The sequence below is a fragment of the Harpegnathos saltator genome, unplaced genomic scaffold, assembly GCF_003227715.2.
Source record: "Harpegnathos saltator strain DR-91 unplaced genomic scaffold, Hsal_v8.6 scaffold252, whole genome shotgun sequence".
Classification (NCBI taxonomy): domain Eukaryota; kingdom Metazoa; phylum Arthropoda; class Insecta; order Hymenoptera; family Formicidae; genus Harpegnathos; species Harpegnathos saltator.
This window is the reverse complement of record NW_020230042.1, coordinates 225,795-242,842: the sequence shown is the minus strand read 5'-3', so window position 1 is coordinate 242,842 and position 17,048 is coordinate 225,795. Positions and strand designations below refer to the sequence as shown.

Below are 17,048 nucleotides of genomic sequence, written 5' to 3'. Positions count from 1 at the left end.
ACAAATATATTATTTGCATGTTGAGTACATACAAATTTGTCTTAGAATACATGCACCGAAAGAAAACACAGCGAAAACAGTGTGAGCAATATTATGGAATTGTATTCTTTAATATATGTGCGGCAAAGGCCGCGTTCAGCAGACAAAGCTGTTTATTAAGCGCTTAGTGATTATTAATCATGATTGGAGCATTCTTTTAGATCTTTAACGAATCCAAGGGAATGGACCAATCAGGAGCGATAATCACTAAGTGCTTAGTAAACAGCTATTTCTGCTGAACGCGGCCATTGACGAGAAATCTATATAAAATTGTTTGTACACTTGTACGAAACGATAAAACACTAAGACTTCAAGATATCTTATGTCTCAACACATAGAATACAATGCAAAAAGCTTCCTACTTCTCACTGCTATTTTTATGCGTGTTCTAAATGATTACTCTATATATAGACTATATTTCGATATACATTGCGAATATTGAAGATCTATAATATGCATTATGTATACTATGTGTGTTTTCATAATGGGTGCGTTTGGATTACTTGGATAAGCGGTAGCGCTTAGTAGAGTGCTCACGATTAGCACTCTACTAAGCGCTACCGCGTCAATCTGTCTTTGTTATATTTCCAAAGAGCGATAAAGATGGAACAATGCAGTAGCATTGGTAGCGCACTTCTCGAACGCACTCAATGCATATTTTCGCAATATATATTGGAACGTGTCTACGTGTGTGTACATATCGATAAATGTCGATAATGGAACTGTAAGTGTCGGTATTATCGACATTATTAATTTCGTTCAGATGAAGGGCACTAATTCCGTTGGAGTTCGTTCGCGGTCACACTGCTCCCCAGGATCTCCTCCTTATCATAAATCAGCTTGATCGATTTAAAAAAAACTCACACACACACACAATTTATCATAACCCGCCGCAACCTTTTCATAATGATTTTTCGTATAAACACACACTAAATGTGCATTGCACCGATAATTTGAGATAATTTGATAATTGCAGTATATAGAGATTTCTGTTTCTGGATATGCGTCATATAACGTTGATTATTCACTGAAAACATGTACTATCGTAAGCAATTATTTATGGTCGACGCGGTTACGTCAGAAGCGAAAGAACAAAGAATATCAACTTTACTTAAATCAAAGATAACATGTTGCTCAATTATTTATCAAAAGATCCTGTTTATAATGATAAAATAAAGTAATTATTTGGTATAATGAGCAAATTTATTAGCTCCTGTCCATTGAAAAGTTTTTGTTGCGCATAATAGTGTTCAAAGTGGTGCTTTTTCAGTAAGTCAATAAAGTTATAGAAAACAATGGATCAAGCTTTAACAGGATGGAAGCGTTATGTACTGGTGCAACCACCCGTAATGTTGCTGCTGGTCGCTCAATCGATATCAGGTAGAAACCAATATTTTATAATAATGCAATAGCTATATATACTTTTTTCGCAGGTACCATTCTGACAGATTTAATAGTGTATCGTACATGCACTATAACATTAAAGATAAATGAAACAGAATGCCAGATACTTCATAATAATAGCAGTAGTCCAGAAGCCCTTAAAATAAACTTGCAAGTACAACCACAAGCCAGTTTAATATTGACAAGTAAGTCTTTTATTGAAAGTATTTTTCCCTCCTTTCTATCTTTGTTTTTGGGACCATGGAGTGACAAATATGGGAGAAAACCTCTTCTATTGTCAGGATATATAGGTAAAGAATTTATAGTAAATTGATTTGCATGATATTAAAGTTGCTATTATACAGTTATTATAGATAATTGTTGTTATAGTTGGTATTATAAAGCTATAGAAGTAACTTTATTTGCATGATATTAAAGAAAAAATTGCTTATAAAAATTTAATATTTATTTTTCTAGGTATATCTGTAACTTATCTTCTACTTACTGTAATGACTAATTGGTATATTGCACCTTGGTATTTGCTATTAGCTTATATTCCTACTGCTCTTATGGGCGGCCTATGTATATTGATATTAGCTACACTCTGTTATATTACGGATATAACAAATGATAGTGAGAGATCATGGCATTTGGCCTGGTTAGATGCATTAATATCTCTTGGACTATTAATTGGTTTGTTTTCTGGCCCAGTAATATTTGAAACATACGGGTACACTGGTGTATTCAGTATTGCAACTATATTGTGCGTTGTGGCAACATTATACATAATACTGTGTGTTGCAGAAACTGTACAAAGTCATAATATTGTGAGTGTTTTGAAATATAAATTTACTTGCTAGAATATAAACATTTAATATCTCAAAATTTGAGATTCGATAAAAATACAAATCAAGAGAGATTGTAGGAAAATAAATAACTGTCATTTTTTTATTTTTGCAGAGAGCTATCTGCAAAATATTTGATTTTGTGCTTGTAAAAGATCTTATCCGTACGTGTATCAAGAAAAGAGATGGATTTAATAGGTCGTTAGTTTGGAGCTGCATAGCTTGTCTTATCTTACTTTTGATTACTTTACAAGGAGAAGTTACTATCGGATATTTATTTGCCAGTGCTCGGCTTGGTTGGAACATAGAAAAGTATTCCACTTACATAGGTGCTAGCGTTATATTAGGAATATTTGGCACAGTATCGAGTATTAAATTAATACGGCGTTATGCAGGTATCGTTTGAACATTGGACAGTCTCAAAGAAATAATGTATACTTAGAGCATGCTAATATGAAGAATACTTGTATTATTTTAGGGCTTCCAGATCCAATAATTGCCATAATATCTGTTATGTCATCTCTTGGTGGTGTTTTAACATATGCTTTTACATGGCAATCTTGGCACATGTATTTATCAATGAGTGTAAGTATGTTTGGTAACTTATCTCGACCGATGATACGTGCTGTACTATCTAAAACTGTACCTGTGCAGGATACAGGTAAGTTTTATTGCTTTTAAGAATAATTATTAAACAAAGAAAAATATTTAAAATAAATTACCAGTGAAATGGCATATTTTGAAATATGCATTTGAAAGTAAAAACATTTATATATATATATATATATTTATTTATTTATCTATCTATTTATTTTTGCAGGAAAAGTTTTTTCTCTGACTCAATCTTTAGAAACTCTGTTACCATTTGCAGCAGCTTCCCTATATACTTTTTTGTACTCTCATTACATGCCACCTATATATCCTGTACCAGTATGGTTCTTATCAGCAGCATTTTTTATTTTAACTATTATACTATTGATATATATTCAGATACAAATGATAAAACATAATGGTGCATATTATGTCTCATTAACAGACAACAGTAATTAAAGTCACTGATATATCTTATTAAAGTAAAAAATAATAAGATAATCAGAAGAACAAGAATAAGATCTGTGACGATTATATGTTATACATATATATATGTTATTTATATATACATTTTTTTATACATTTGATAGATTGTATCTTGTATGTAACTTTTATACTATATATTTATATACATCACACAGCAGCTCTTGCAATGCTAAAATTATATATATCGTCACATTGTGTATATTTGTTATATCTTTGAATTTCCCATCAATATAGTTTCCTTAACTGCGTCCTGATTCACTGATGGGGCAAGAGCACAGACTTTTGCATAACGCATAATACATAACGCATTAGAGAATAAACCAATTGGTTTTCTTCATTTCCCTCCTCAGGATAGAAATGAAGAAAACTAATTGGTTTATTCTCTTATACGTTATGTATTATGTGTTATGCAAAAGCCTGTGCTCTTGCCCTCAATATTGGAACTAGAGGCCGTGTTCCAAAATTCACTGCCAGTACTGAAAATATATAGTTTGTGTCACGCAAACTATAACTTTTCAGCGCTGGCAGTGAATTTTAGAACATCGCCTACGTGTATGGACACAAACTATGAGCCAGAGCACAGACTTCTGCATAACGCATAATACACAATGCATAAGAGAATCAACCAATCAGGGTCCTTCATTTCTGTCCTGAGGAGGGAAATGAAGAAAACTAATTGGTTTATTCTCTTATGTGTTATGTATTATGTGTTATGCAAAAGCCTGTGCTCTTGCCCTATAGATTTTCAATACTGGCAATGAAAACTCGTCTATGGGAGACTCCCAATTCGATATAGCTCGATTGGACCGGTGCAAAGTTTTATTTGGTGAATTACTAGATCCAACCAATCATTTACTTTGCATCCATATTTACTTTTAGCTAATATTTCTCTAGGCAAAATTGTAATGGAGCTACTAGTATTAATAAAAATTTTTATATTAGAGTTGTAGTATCTACCGCTATCTCGTTTGATTTATGGTTTGATTTACGGTTAGGAATACAAAATTTACGCACTTTTATTAGTGTTTAATACATACCGTGTTTCTTGATGAGTAAATACATATGTTTTTCTAAATATGTTAACAACGAAGATTTTTTTTAGAAAGACGAAGGGAGGAAACATATATAAGGTATGGTTTTATTAATATCGATAAATTTATAATTATTACTACTTAATAAGATGATAAAATACTTGTATTTTAAATATTTTTCATTTTATTTATTGAAAATAATATCTAAGTGTGAATGTTTTTTTATTTATTAGACCGTTAGAGAACATTATCTCCGAGATGATATTTGTTGTGGTTTTAAAGTATGTAAGAAATGTAACGGAAGACTTGGGAATATGATCCTAGACGAGAAAGATGCTGGTGCAAAATCATCTTTGATTCCAAACCCTTATTATCTTGTACTTGATACAAATATAATTTTGAATCAAGTAAGTATAACTGTACAATCTAATCCCAATTTTATTTTATATTTACAATATTTATATATAAGTTTTTATTTTAATAATATTTTACCTACAAATGTTCTTTTTCTTTATAATACAAATTAGGTAAATATCTTAGGATTTTTATATATTGCCTAACTAATTTAATGTTTAATTACAGATAGATATATTAGAAGAAGATGTTATCTGCAATGTAATTATACTGCAAACTGTATTGGAAGAAGTTCGGCATAAAAGCTCCACTGTATATAAAAAGTTGAAAAATATTATAGTAGATGCAAAACGGAAGTTTTTTGTGTTTATCAATGAGCATCATAGGTATATAAAGTTTTATTATATCATACATTATGTATGATACGTGTATGTGTTTAATTTTATATATTGTGCTATAATATAGTTATAATTGTAATTATATTTTTTCAATGTTTTATAAAACTTATAAAATTTTATATATATTTGTCATTATAGTAATGTAGATAAAATATTTTTTGTATTATATGTTTAGAGAAACATACATTGAAAGAGAACCCGGTGAAAAAGCAAATGATCGTAATGACAGAGCAATAAGAGTTGCAGTTCAATGGTATAATACCCACTTGGAGTTTGACAATCACAATGTAAAGATTGCCTTATTGACTGATGATGCAGAAAACAGAACACTTGCAGCTGAAAGTGGAATATTTGTTGCATCAAGTAGGATATGTTTTATTTTAGCTTATTTAGTCATAATTTTAAAATATTTATTATACATGCACACACATAAACATACATATATATCAAATATTTGTAATATATAGTTGAATAATATATTTCTCTTTTTACAGTGGAAGATTACATTGCATCATTAAAAAATGGAAATTTTCTGTTGGATAAATTATGCAAACATTCTTATACGTCTGATTCTCATGAACCAGATATGTTCCCTTGCCATTTAGGACCTGCAGAAATTCATGATGGTATATCATCTGGCAAATTATTGCAAGGAACATTCCTGGCATCAAGAGAAAATTTCCTCGAAGGCAATGTGAACGTTGAAGGAAGGGAAAGAGCTGTAAGGCATATGTATAATTATTATCAGTTTGAATGTTGCATTAATATAGTGAATATCAGAATTATATTTAATTTGTTTACTATTATTTTGATTGTTTCAGATATTTGTACAAGGACGAACTAATCTTAACAGAGCAATAGATGGTGATATAGTTGCGATCGAGCTTCTACCGGATAATCAGTGGTCATCCCCTAGTGAAATCGTTCTGCAGGATGAAGAAATTGCAGATGCTGATGATGTCCCAGAAGATGAAAAAACGTTTGCCAAGTATAGTGCATCAAAAACGAAAGAACGAATACCAACAGGCAAGATTGTTGGTATTATTAGGAGAAAATGGAGACAATATTGCGGAATATTGCAGCCAAGTGCAATTAAAGAGGTAAACATATCTATTATTTTTTCTTTTTTCTATAATATTAAGACTTATTATTTACTATGTTGCGAATTATTATCTTTTCTGTTATAATCGATAGAGTGTAAGACACCTATTTGTCCCGGCTGAAAGGAAAATCCCGAAAATAAGAATAGAAACTAGACAAGCGGAAATATTAAGTAAACAAAGAATAATCGTCGCATTAGATTCATGGCCACGACATTCGAGATATCCACTTGGTCACTTTGTACGAGCACTTGGTAATATAGGAGATAAAGAGACAGAAAATGAAGTGTTACTTTTAGAACACGACGTTCCGCATAGCCGTTTTTCTGACGCTGTTCTTAGCTTCCTCCCAAAACTGCCCTGGATTATTACGGAAGCGGTATGTATCGATTAGTTGTTCAGAGTTCTCCAGGATTTGCATGAAAAAATCGAAGCCGATAATCAAGCATAATTTTATTTTTTCGTTTCTCATGATCTATCATTGAAAAAATACACATAAATTTGCAGGACATCGCGCAAAGGGAGGATCTTCGACACCTAGATATTTGTTCAGTGGATCCACCAGGCTGCACTGACATCGATGATGCGTTGCATTGCAAAAAATTACCAAATGGTAATTATAATGTCGGTGTACATATTGCAGATGTGTCTCACTTCATAAGACCCGGGACTGCGTTGGACAAAGAAGCGGCTTTACGCGCTACTACTGTATATCTTGTCGATAAACGAATCGATATGGTTCCAGGTAAAATACTACAACAGCACTTTACGTTAATGACTTTTTTTTATGCAATTGTAATATAAATTATGCGATCTAAAGCGCGCATTTTCTTTTTGTTTTAGAATTACTTAGTTCAAATCTTTGTTCCTTGCGAGGAAATGAAGAAAGATTTGCATTCTCTTGTATATGGGAGATTAATCCTCATGCAAACATAATCAGTACAAGATTTTGCAAGTCTATTATTCGCTCTCGCCAAGCTATGACATATGAAGAAGCACAATTAAAAATTGACGATGCTACCCAGCATGATGCTATCACAGTTTCATTGAGAGGATTGAATAAGTTGGCGAAAAAATTTAAGAAGAGACGTATACAGAATGGGTATGTTTATTGCGTTGTCATATTTGCGTATATACTACATAAAACATGTTATGTGTTATTGTGGAACTTCTATATCTCTTATCACAATCGTACTTTTTTTTTTAGCGCTTTAATTTTAGCATCACCTGAGATACGTTTTCAAGTAGACAGTGAGACACATGATCCAATTGATGTGGAAGTAAAAAAGTTAAGAGAGACTAATTCTATGGTCGAGGAGTTCATGTTACTTGCGAACATTAGTGTTGCTGAGAAGATATTGGCTGAATTTCCAGAATGCGCTATGTTAAGGAGACATCCTACACCGCCACAGAATAATTTGGAGCCATTAATCAAAGCTGCACGAAATCAGGTATTGCCAGTTAATTATTGCATTATATTCGTTATTAATATACAGGGTGTCCCATTTTAATCCAGCTGGCTGAATAAAATTCGAGGATATTTTCCAGAAAAAAATGTCAGACAAATGTTGCTCAGTTCTAAGGGGGACATTCGATGCCATCAACAATTTTGACCTCGGGTGAAGGGTTCAAGGTTATTCAAGGTCAACTTTTTTTTCTTAAATGGGAACCCTTATTTTTCACATCGGCAATCGATTCTACGTAAAAAAAAATGAAACTTTTGTCTGAAGCATTTTTTTTTATAACGCAAACTAATTTCACTTATTCAGCCTCCAAAATTGAAATTTTCAAACTTTCTGAATTTTTTACTCGAGAATGATGGGGCTTGGGGGGAAATTGCAGAAGACAAAAAGTTCTTGGAATGCTGCAAGGAATTCACTCGAATTTTCGCATAGTTGATCGTGCACTTTTTTCCGCCAATGTTCTACCTGTCAGAAGGTACCTCGAAAAAAGTGCACGATCAACTATGCGAAAATTCGAGTAAATTCCTTGCAGCATTCCAAGAACTTTTTGTCTTCTGCAATTTCCCCCCAAGCCCCACCATTCTCGAGTAAAAAATTCAAAAAGTTTGAAAATTTCAATTTTGGAGGCTGAATAAGTGAAATTAGTTTGCGTTATAAAAAAAAATGCTTCAGACAAAAGTTTAATTTTTTTTTACGTAGAATCGATTGCCGATGTGAAAAATAGGGGTTCCCATTTAAGAAAAAAAAAGTTGACCTTGAATGACCATGAACCCTTCACCCGAGGTCAAAATTGTTGATGGCATCGAATGTCCCCCTTAGAACTGAGCAACATTTGTCTGACATTTTTTTCTGGAAAATATCATCCTCGAATTTTATTCAGCCGGCCGGATTAAAATGGGACACCCTGTATATCATTCTTTGTATGAATAATTCGCGATCAGGACATTAAAAGCATTAAAATTTATTATAGGGTTTTACCATAAATGTAAATACTGGTAAGGAATTAGCACAATCGTTGGACGAAGCTAAAAAAGTATCGAACCCTTATTTTAATACCATGTTAAGAATACTAGCTACTCGATGTATGATGCAAGCAGTGTATTTTATTAGTGGAATGCATCAATCGGAAGAATATTCGCACTATGGGCTGGCATGTCCTATCTACACACATTTTACATCACCTATTCGAAGGCAAGCCATATGTTTCAGAGATATCAATAAAAAACTCTGTCGTTAAATTAATTTATATTTACAGCTTTCTTGTTTATGTTTCATGATGCTGCAGATACGCTGATATAATTGTGCACCGATTGTTATCTGTATGCATAGGCGCCGATGCCACTTACCCAGAATTATTGGATAAGAAAAAGAATAATTTATTGTGCCAAAATCTGAACTATCGGAATCGAATGGCTCAGTACGCCAGCCGAGCCTCAGTCGCGCTTCATACACATGTTAGTCCAATTTGTCGAACAATTTTATCTCTTTTATCTCACTCGAAATTTTTTATTCTGATAAATTTACCAAAATTGCACTTTTAACGATCGTTTTATATGTTTTAGCTGTTCTTTCGTGACAAAGTTCAGGATGAGGAAGGGTATATCCTATTTGTTCGTAAAAATGCATTGCAAGTGCTTATACCAAAATATGGTATAGAAGGAACGTTATATCTAAATAATCCTACCGCGTCGGCCACTACATTTATATATAAATCAGAAGATCAGTCTCAAACCTGCGGAGATATCATATTTCGAGCATTTGACCTCATCATCGTGCAAATAAGTTTAGACAGGTCTAATATTCAACATGAAAAATTATTCTTTAAACTTGTAAAACCAGAGGTGAGTGGTATAACAAGAGACTTTTTCAACGATTATTCCTAAAGTTTCTGAACCGTTACATTGATATGATGATACTGGATTATAATGTTAAAAGAAATTGCATGTATTGTATTGCTGGTAGCAAGGGAGCCAAAATAATGCAATACTAAACTCTTATCTCAATCTAAATAAAAAATATACAAAATATGTATATAATTTGTTTATGATTTTAGATACCAGGTTTTAGCATTCCTCCATTGGACACAAAAGTTGCCAATGACAATGAAAATTCTATAAAAGAAACATCAAAACGCAAAGCAGAACAGCAACCAGAGTCCAGCAAAATTAATAAGAAAGCTGAGAAAAAGAAAAAGAGAAAGAAGAATTAATCTTTTCTAAAAAGATATCCTTCCAATATAATCTTTCATATATCATATAATAAACATAATAAACATACATATTGTTTTATAAAAATTATATTCTTTTATCATTATAATAGAATATTATTCACAATTTACAAAATCTTTATAACAAGATAAAAAATTGTCAATGGGTCATCAAATAATATATTCTCATAGGAAAGGTGTGTATAAACAAATTTGATTATTTGTCTCATTATGAGTTAATTACTATATAGACGAATATGACAATGAAAAAGATTAAAAATAAGAAAAAATGATTTTAATTTTCTAATGGAAAATAAAATTGCACGCTTTATATACACATCATTTTTATAATGAAATAGTAAAAAACTGCATACTTTGTGTCGCGTTGTGTGTATATATATATATATATATATATATATATTGCAATAATATATTGCAATAAATAAGATGTAATAGTCTTCCTAATGTTTTAGATATATCTTAATCTAATACCAATGAATAACAAATTCTAAAATATTCAACCATACTTTTATTCTTTTATTTACTTATAAAATTGTTTCGGATTTCAAATTATATAAAATTACTTATATATATATATATATATATATATATATATATATGTACGTATATACATATGTATATATAGACAAAATATCATGATAAAATTGGGGAAGAAAAAAAACAAAGAATTGAGAATATAATTTTACATACAATATAAAATACATAATAAATACGTTGTTTTATAAAAATTATATTATTTTGCTAGATATCGAATGTAACTTCAACTATATTTATATAATAAACATATAATTCTTTGTACTCTTTATTAATCGTTATTAATCGTTATTAATTTCATTTATTATTAATAATACTGAATAATTTTGGTTGGTCTCAGGAGGACTATTACTTCTTATTTGAATATGTACAAAATCTTTTAAAATTATTGTTAAGTATCCTCAGGATTTTTTCTCATTAATATAATAAATACAGTAAACAAGGATTTATATATATATATATATATATATATATCTCATGGTGCATCCAAAAGGACCTCTACTCACTCTTTCCGTAAATATAAATATATATGGTTTTTATAAATCTATATAAGAGTCTTATTAAACATATATATCTGTTTACAGCTTTTTAGAAGTTTATGAACAAAATTTTTTAAAAAATTCTTGCGACAAAATATATAATATGTTATTTTTTAAATTCATTTTGTTCTCTATATTTCCAAAAGCGTTTTCAAATTCAATAATGTAATTAAAACATACATGTATGCTGTTGCGTGCACGTATGTGTATATATTGATAAGTGTACTCTAGATTAACAATTTTTTTTCATCTGGATGTTTATGTAATTTCTTTCATTGTTCTAATAAGCAGGGTAAATCCTGGGAGAATATTTAACATTAATTTTGAAACATTTTCTATATACCGTTTTATATATTTCAAATTATTTAAATTAAATATTGGATTTTATATATATATATAGAATCCAAATATATCGAGCCTTGTTCACGGTATTACATGAACAATATGCCACAGGCACAAGACTATATTCCTTCCTTCTGAAAGATTGGAAAAATGAAAACTTACGACTCTCATATACAAACCCGTGAAAAAGGCTTTACATATAATTAATAAGGTACAATGAAAATAAATCTAACATTACATATGATACACTGACATGGTGTGTGTGGTGCCTTTTTCTTTCATAAATAATATAAAAGCTTGTGAGTGACAAAATTGTACAATGGTAAAACAATTAAGATCGATTGAACTTAAAGGTATATTTTAGTCTAAATAAAAACAATAAATAATAAAAATCCTATGCTGTGCCGATACAAATTAACGAATTGTTTTTTTTGTAATAATTTAACGAAAGAATGCTTGAGCAACATGTCGAGTATATTTGTGGCGCCTCAGATTGTGGCATCGAGCTTGATGATCCGCTGGAAAAATTATACATTTTTACATTTATATAATTTTACAATTACACATTACAATTATTATAATTATTTACAATTATACGTTTCTCATTACAACATTACAATTATATACATTTATATAATTTAATACTGAAGGAATTGTACAATTAATGTAATTTAATATCACTTGTAAAATGACTTTAAATTATATAAAATACAAAGGAAAGGATTTAAAAGCTCACCCATTCAAAGTATTGATGAAGTCCTGAGTAGGCCATAGTCGTACAATTCCATCTATGCTTGCGCTGGCGATGTATTGGCCATCCAAACTCCAGTCTACATGCATAACTGTATCTTTATGACCTTTCAGTTCGGTTAGCACTGCATTGGTTGCTAAATCCCATATTGATATAGACTTGTCGTCACCTAAGCAAATGTTTTCAATTACACGTAAGAATTAATTGTTAATTTCACTATCACGATTTCATTAAGTAGGTACACAAAGTACAGTAACCAACTTTTTGCACCAACTTCACATATTAATAATACAATAAAAGTAAATAGACACAAATCTGGTTTTGAAAACTACATAAAATTAAAGTGAGAAAGTAACATTAATAAATGTAAAAGAAAGAAGTTCTACCCGATATTAATTGTGCGACACATCTTTATATTCTTACCACATCTTTAAAAAAAATTAGAATATCTACACATAAACAATGAGGTGTCTATTTACTTGTGTCATCCTAGTATATATCTTTCCATGTAATTACCGGCAGCAGCCAGATATTTGCCGTCTGGACTAAATGCTAAACTGTAAATGGTCGACTGTGCTCCAACATACACGCGCAATAAATTGCCGTCGTCTTTGGACCATAATCTTACGGTTTTGTCGGCAGAACCTGTTGCTAAATATCGGGCGTTTGGATGAAACTTTACGCACTAAAACAGTATATCAATATATCGTGTTACTGTGTTACATCAAAATGGATACGACACATAAGGATAAAAAAAATATACATTGACATCTAAAAAATGACCGGCAAATATTCTCAGTGGAAATGTTCTATCCAATGACCACAATTTGGCAGTTCTATCATGTGAACCTGTAGCGGTGTACAAATTGAACACACTGGTATCCATGCACCATATTGGGTAACTATGGCCGCTGTAATGAAAATATTATTCACGTATGGTTTATGTATTATATATACATCTCACTATGATTTCACTATTTAATTTCTCGTATATAGACAAATGTTTACATTTACAATATTACATGTCACGAATATGAAGTACATTCGTTAAAGTTTTATATAAAATTTTCATCGAAAAATAATTCATGCATATTAAATATAATAAATAAGAAAATATACCTATATATCGTTGCGCAAGAGTAATCATTGAGCCTCCATGCTCTCATATCCTTGTCACTCGATACAGACAGAAGAATCTCCGATTCCGGAATAAATCTTAAATCATGCACCACGTCCGTGTGCCCTCTTAATATTATCGCTCCTGCTTCGCTCTTTCTGTTACCATCAAATTATGTGAAATATTACATGTGAAATGTCAGTACTTGAAATTCGAATAAGAAACTGATATAATTACATTGCATTTTCTTGCTCGTTGCAGTTACGAGGTGAAAGTACATCACAGGCAAGTGGTATATGTATGTTTTTATGTTTCGGTTTAAGTAAGACCGTTTCACTTATACCCCATAAACGTATTTCAGCCGTACTAAATCCTACAGCTAATCTATCCATTTTCGGAGTAATAAGAGCACTACTCGCGCTGCGACATACAAAACAAATATATATTAGATATAGATAATAACATAATCATAAAGAATAAATCGTGAGCATAAATAAATAGATCCACAGAAGACATTGGGAAATTCGTAATTACTTTTCTATAGCATTTTTCACTGTGAATATCCTCAATGGTTGATGAGCATTATCACGTATTAATCGTATAGCTTCTTGCAATTCTCTCATTTCACGATCTACACCAGTGCCAGATGGCTGTTCTACATGGCCATTAATACCTGCCTCGTATCTTTGACCTTTCTCTTCATGTACCTCTCCTTCCATTTGAGATCCATCTGCCTTCCCGATTATCGTGACATGCGTATTTATAATCTGCAGAATATTGTAAGTGTAATTTTACTGCTATAAATTTTTAGTTGACAACATTTGCATAGAATTAAGATACTTGAAAAAGAAAAATATGTTTAAGAGCACAATTAATTGAATTTACCTGCATTAATATTATATGTCCATGTTTGGAAAGATATCGCTGTAGGCAGATATGTGCTGGCTCTGATAAATCCACTTTGTACTTTCTAGTTCTAAATGCATTTACCAAAGGTCTCAGTTCAATGTCTTGTACTGAAAATACACCAGATAACTCCTCTAGAAAATCTTTCTCAGTATCACTGATAAATTCATTTTGATGTGCTTTTAAAAACTGAATTGCAGCCTCTTTATTGCCAGCGTGCAGCATTTCTAAATAAAGATGACAAAATATTGGATACAAAAGTCCTTGCAGCTCTATTTTGATCTTTTCATTAAGTATAGCATTCATCCATATCTTCAAACTAAAAAGAAATAGAATTTTAGTCTATGTAGTATATACATACAATTATATTAATAATATAATCAATCTGATATATCACTTTATAAAATTAAGTTGTACCGATATATATTGATTGCTTCAATTAATATCTACATAGTAAGTTATATCACTCAATACTACATATTTGAACAGAAAAATATTCAATTATTATAATAAAAAGTTACCCCCTGACTTTATAGCTACGCGAAACAAGATAAAATGTAATATAGATTAACGAATTAATTAATATTAATAAAATTATTCAACACACAAGTATGATATTTGCACAATACAGAAAAGAATATTTTGTTTATGTAAACACTTTGCTTTTCATACATTTTAAGATTATTTTTCATTTATTATAAGATTGTTAAATTCAAATAATTGATATAGACTTTGGCTTTTGCTTGAATATAAGAATAAAAAAACAAACTGAATAAAGAAATAAATAAATTTCAAAGTCTGACGATTAGTTGTGTCTTAGCTTTTCTTCACAAAATGTTAAACAATAGAAAAGAACCAACAATATTAAAACAATAATATTAAAATATGATTAAACATATTGTGCCTATGTTTACAAACAATTGGATTGTTTTTAAATCCAGCAAATATCACGTGGTGCGACTCTGAAAGAAGCTTAAGTAATAAGACTTAACCGTTGATAGGCTTGATCCGCCGCAGTAATGTCAATGGTAATGGCACTAAAAATAATCGAATTGTCGCGGGAAGTGCCGCACTCGGCGGTTGCGTTCATTGTCATTTGATCGCTGCTCTGACAAAACAAGTGGTCGTTTTTGTTATTACAGAAGACGTCGTTGGCCTGCAACAATAGTGGCGGCGAGGTTATAGAGGTTATGAAAATCAAACGCATGGTGAAAATTCACGGTCACAATTTCATACCTGATAGCGGCGTCGTTTCAGATAAGAGTCAAGTACATTAATTATTTCATTCTTCACTCGCTTCATCTTCATCAAGACCCCGACAACGATAACCACGGGCCTCGCCGTTTCAAACCAAACTCAAACACAATACGCGTGACAGTCACTACTGCTAGATAGAAAGTCAAAATCCGCGTATGCGCAGTAACGCAACGCTAGCAGACGATAAGATACAGGAATCGTTCAACGATGATAAAATTCGACCAGTCAACTTTTAAAAGCCAAGACGGAATTTTGTCACTTAAGCATTAATGTTCTCTCTCTCTCTCTCTCTCTCTCTCTCTCTCTCTGACTTATCCTTTAGCTATATTATTTCAAAATAAAAAACCACCTGACTCTCCTGCTGCGGAGTTACGGTGAGAAATAAAAAGTTCGGCTAATCCTATGTTGAGCAGTATTACTTGTAAATACAGGATCGACAAAATTAGCGATTGAGTCGCTAATTGGGGAGTTTTTGCAATACCATCTCTCAGGTACGGTAAACATAAATCGTGAATGTTATTGGTCGCGTATACTGCAACGTTATTTCTGAGCGAATAACGTTCACCGATTTACGTTTACCGTATCTGAGAGACGGTATTGCAAAAATTTCCTATTATTTCGTCGGTGGTTTAACGCGATTTGATTTAATTAGTTTCAAAGTCTCCGCTAAACGTCTCCATCCAATGGCAGAGAGAAACCTGAGAGCAACCACCGGGCCGATTACGCCGGGACGCTTTTTCTGCCGAATTCCGACGCGCCCCCTAAGAAAATGTGTGCACACTACATCCGTCCTGACGGTAACAGCAAAGCGCGCACGGTTCTTGCTTCCTCTTACAAGAGAAGTCAATTAGGCACGCACAGACGATCAATCGCTCTATCCTAATTGGTTTGTTCTCTTATGCGTTCTATGTATTATGTGTTATGCAAAAGCCCGTGCTCTTGCCCTAAATCTTCGAATACATGTTGCCGTATCAAAGTCTCCTGTATAATAAACGATTTGACACGTCTGGAGACGCATGACATTCATTGCCCGCGTCCCGTTCCCTTCGTCCTGCTTCTCGCATTCAGCATCCCGTCCGCTCCGGACATTCGCTCCGGACGCTCGTCGGTGAGCATTCGATTCGCTCGGAGGAGCACGTGTTAATTAACGCGACGAGTAGACTCCGATTATGAATATCCCGCGTGTCGACGAAATATCTGAACTTTAAAAAAAAAAGCATCAAAGAAAATCGCGTTGATGTTGTCATGGGTGAAATCTCACCCTGGTATATATTTTTTTATCTTCGAAATAAAAAAAGCCAAACGAATGCAATTAAATATTATTTATCATCATTGAATATTAGATGAAGAGGTAGAAGAGTTATTGTCCGGAGCGGATAATCTAACGATTAATAACAACGAGACAAAATTCGCATGGGATGAAATTCCACTCTTTAACGCTACCATGACCTTCAATTATTCTCCGACAGCGCGGCGTCACAATAACTTTGACACTCTGTACAATTAGTTGCTAACACATTTTCTCGTATTAATCGTACACATTCCTCTTTAATTGACATAAAGCTAATAATAAAATATCCGATGCTTCGACAGAATAATTTTCTTTATTTTCAGTAATCAATAAATAGTAAATCAATGTCGCGTATAGTTGAAAGACCTCCTCGCATTCTCCTCGTCGTCCCGGA

At 32.1% G+C, this 17,048-nt stretch overlaps 3 protein-coding genes across 6 annotated transcripts; 2 read left to right on the top strand and 1 right to left on the bottom strand.

Moving 5' to 3' along the window:
- The first annotated feature begins 608 nt into the window (after positions 1 to 608).
- On the top strand, positions 609 to 3,522 carry LOC105187223 (proton-coupled folate transporter). 3 transcript variants are annotated; one of them, XM_025299102.1, is made up of 7 exons: positions 609 to 763; positions 1,310 to 1,419; positions 1,473 to 1,733; positions 1,900 to 2,249; positions 2,383 to 2,662; positions 2,746 to 2,928; positions 3,088 to 3,522. In XM_025299102.1, exons 2-7 carry the CDS (start codon positions 1,335 to 1,337, stop codon positions 3,315 to 3,317), a joined length of 1,389 nt encoding a protein of 462 aa, XP_025154887.1. In that variant the 5' UTR covers positions 609 to 763; positions 1,310 to 1,334; the 3' UTR covers positions 3,318 to 3,522. The 3 variants fall into 3 exon arrangements, with proteins under 3 accessions (XP_025154887.1, XP_011146215.1, XP_025154888.1); XM_011147913.3 differs by having other exon boundaries at positions 609 to 1,419; positions 1,473 to 1,628; XM_025299103.1 differs by having other exon boundaries at positions 611 to 1,419; positions 1,473 to 1,628; positions 2,134 to 2,249.
- Positions 3,523 to 4,328: 806 nt separating this feature from the next.
- Positions 4,329 to 9,962, top strand: Dis3 (exosome complex exonuclease RRP44-like protein Dis3). Its single transcript, XM_011147832.2, has 14 exons — positions 4,329 to 4,474; positions 4,609 to 4,782; positions 4,958 to 5,115; positions 5,303 to 5,490; positions 5,622 to 5,848; positions 5,949 to 6,227; positions 6,322 to 6,606; positions 6,735 to 6,972; positions 7,071 to 7,329; positions 7,435 to 7,678; positions 8,661 to 8,881; positions 8,976 to 9,144; positions 9,253 to 9,531; positions 9,744 to 9,962. The coding sequence occupies exons 1-14, from the start codon at positions 4,421 to 4,423 to the stop codon at positions 9,897 to 9,899; spliced, it is 2,931 nt and encodes a 976-aa protein (XP_011146134.1). The 5' UTR covers positions 4,329 to 4,420; the 3' UTR covers positions 9,900 to 9,962.
- A 1,281-nt stretch (positions 9,963 to 11,243) lies between these two features.
- On the bottom strand, positions 11,244 to 15,526 carry wda (will decrease acetylation). 2 transcript variants are annotated; one of them, XM_011147830.3, is made up of 10 exons: positions 15,343 to 15,524; positions 15,099 to 15,262; positions 14,086 to 14,425; positions 13,735 to 13,967; positions 13,438 to 13,620; positions 13,203 to 13,358; positions 12,847 to 12,994; positions 12,600 to 12,768; positions 12,069 to 12,252; positions 11,244 to 11,850 (listed from the first exon to the last, which is right to left on the bottom strand). In XM_011147830.3, the coding sequence occupies exons 1-10, from the start codon at positions 15,412 to 15,414 to the stop codon at positions 11,727 to 11,729; spliced, it is 1,773 nt and encodes a 590-aa protein (XP_011146132.1). In that variant the 5' UTR covers positions 15,415 to 15,524; the 3' UTR covers positions 11,244 to 11,726. The 2 variants fall into 2 exon arrangements, with proteins under 2 accessions (XP_011146132.1, XP_025154886.1); XM_025299101.1 differs by lacking the exon at positions 11,244 to 11,850 and having other exon boundaries at positions 12,189 to 12,252; positions 12,563 to 12,768; positions 15,343 to 15,526.
- Between the last annotated feature and the right edge of the window lie 1,522 nt (positions 15,527 to 17,048).

Excerpts from the sequence above, each read along its gene's own strand:
- Dis3 (XM_011147832.2), top strand. The coding sequence starts at position 4,421 with ATGTTAACAACGAAGATTTTTTTTAGAAAGACGAAGGGAGGAAACATA. Across the intron at positions 5,116-5,302 it reads TTTATCAATGAGCATCATAG|AGAAACATACATTGAAAGAG; the intron begins GTATATAAAGTT and ends TTATATGTTTAG. Across the intron at positions 9,532-9,743 it reads TTAAACTTGTAAAACCAGAG|ATACCAGGTTTTAGCATTCC; the intron begins GTGAGTGGTATA and ends TTATGATTTTAG.
- wda (XM_011147830.3), bottom strand. The coding sequence starts at position 15,414 with ATGAAGATGAAGCGAGTGAAGAATGAAATAATTAATGTACTTGACTCT. Across the intron at positions 14,426-15,098 it reads GCGGATCAAGCCTATCAACG|TTTGAAGATATGGATGAATG; the intron begins GTTAAGTCTTAT and ends ATTTCTTTTTAG. Across the intron at positions 12,995-13,202 it reads TCTTGCGCAACGATATATAG|CGGCCATAGTTACCCAATAT; the intron begins GTATATTTTCTT and ends TTTTCATTACAG.
- LOC105187223 (XM_025299102.1), top strand. The coding sequence starts at position 1,335 with ATGGATCAAGCTTTAACAGGATGGAAGCGTTATGTACTGGTGCAACCA. Across the intron at positions 1,420-1,472 it reads GGTCGCTCAATCGATATCAG|GTACCATTCTGACAGATTTA; the intron begins GTAGAAACCAAT and ends CTTTTTTCGCAG. Across the intron at positions 2,663-2,745 it reads ATTAATACGGCGTTATGCAG|GGCTTCCAGATCCAATAATT; the intron begins GTATCGTTTGAA and ends GTATTATTTTAG.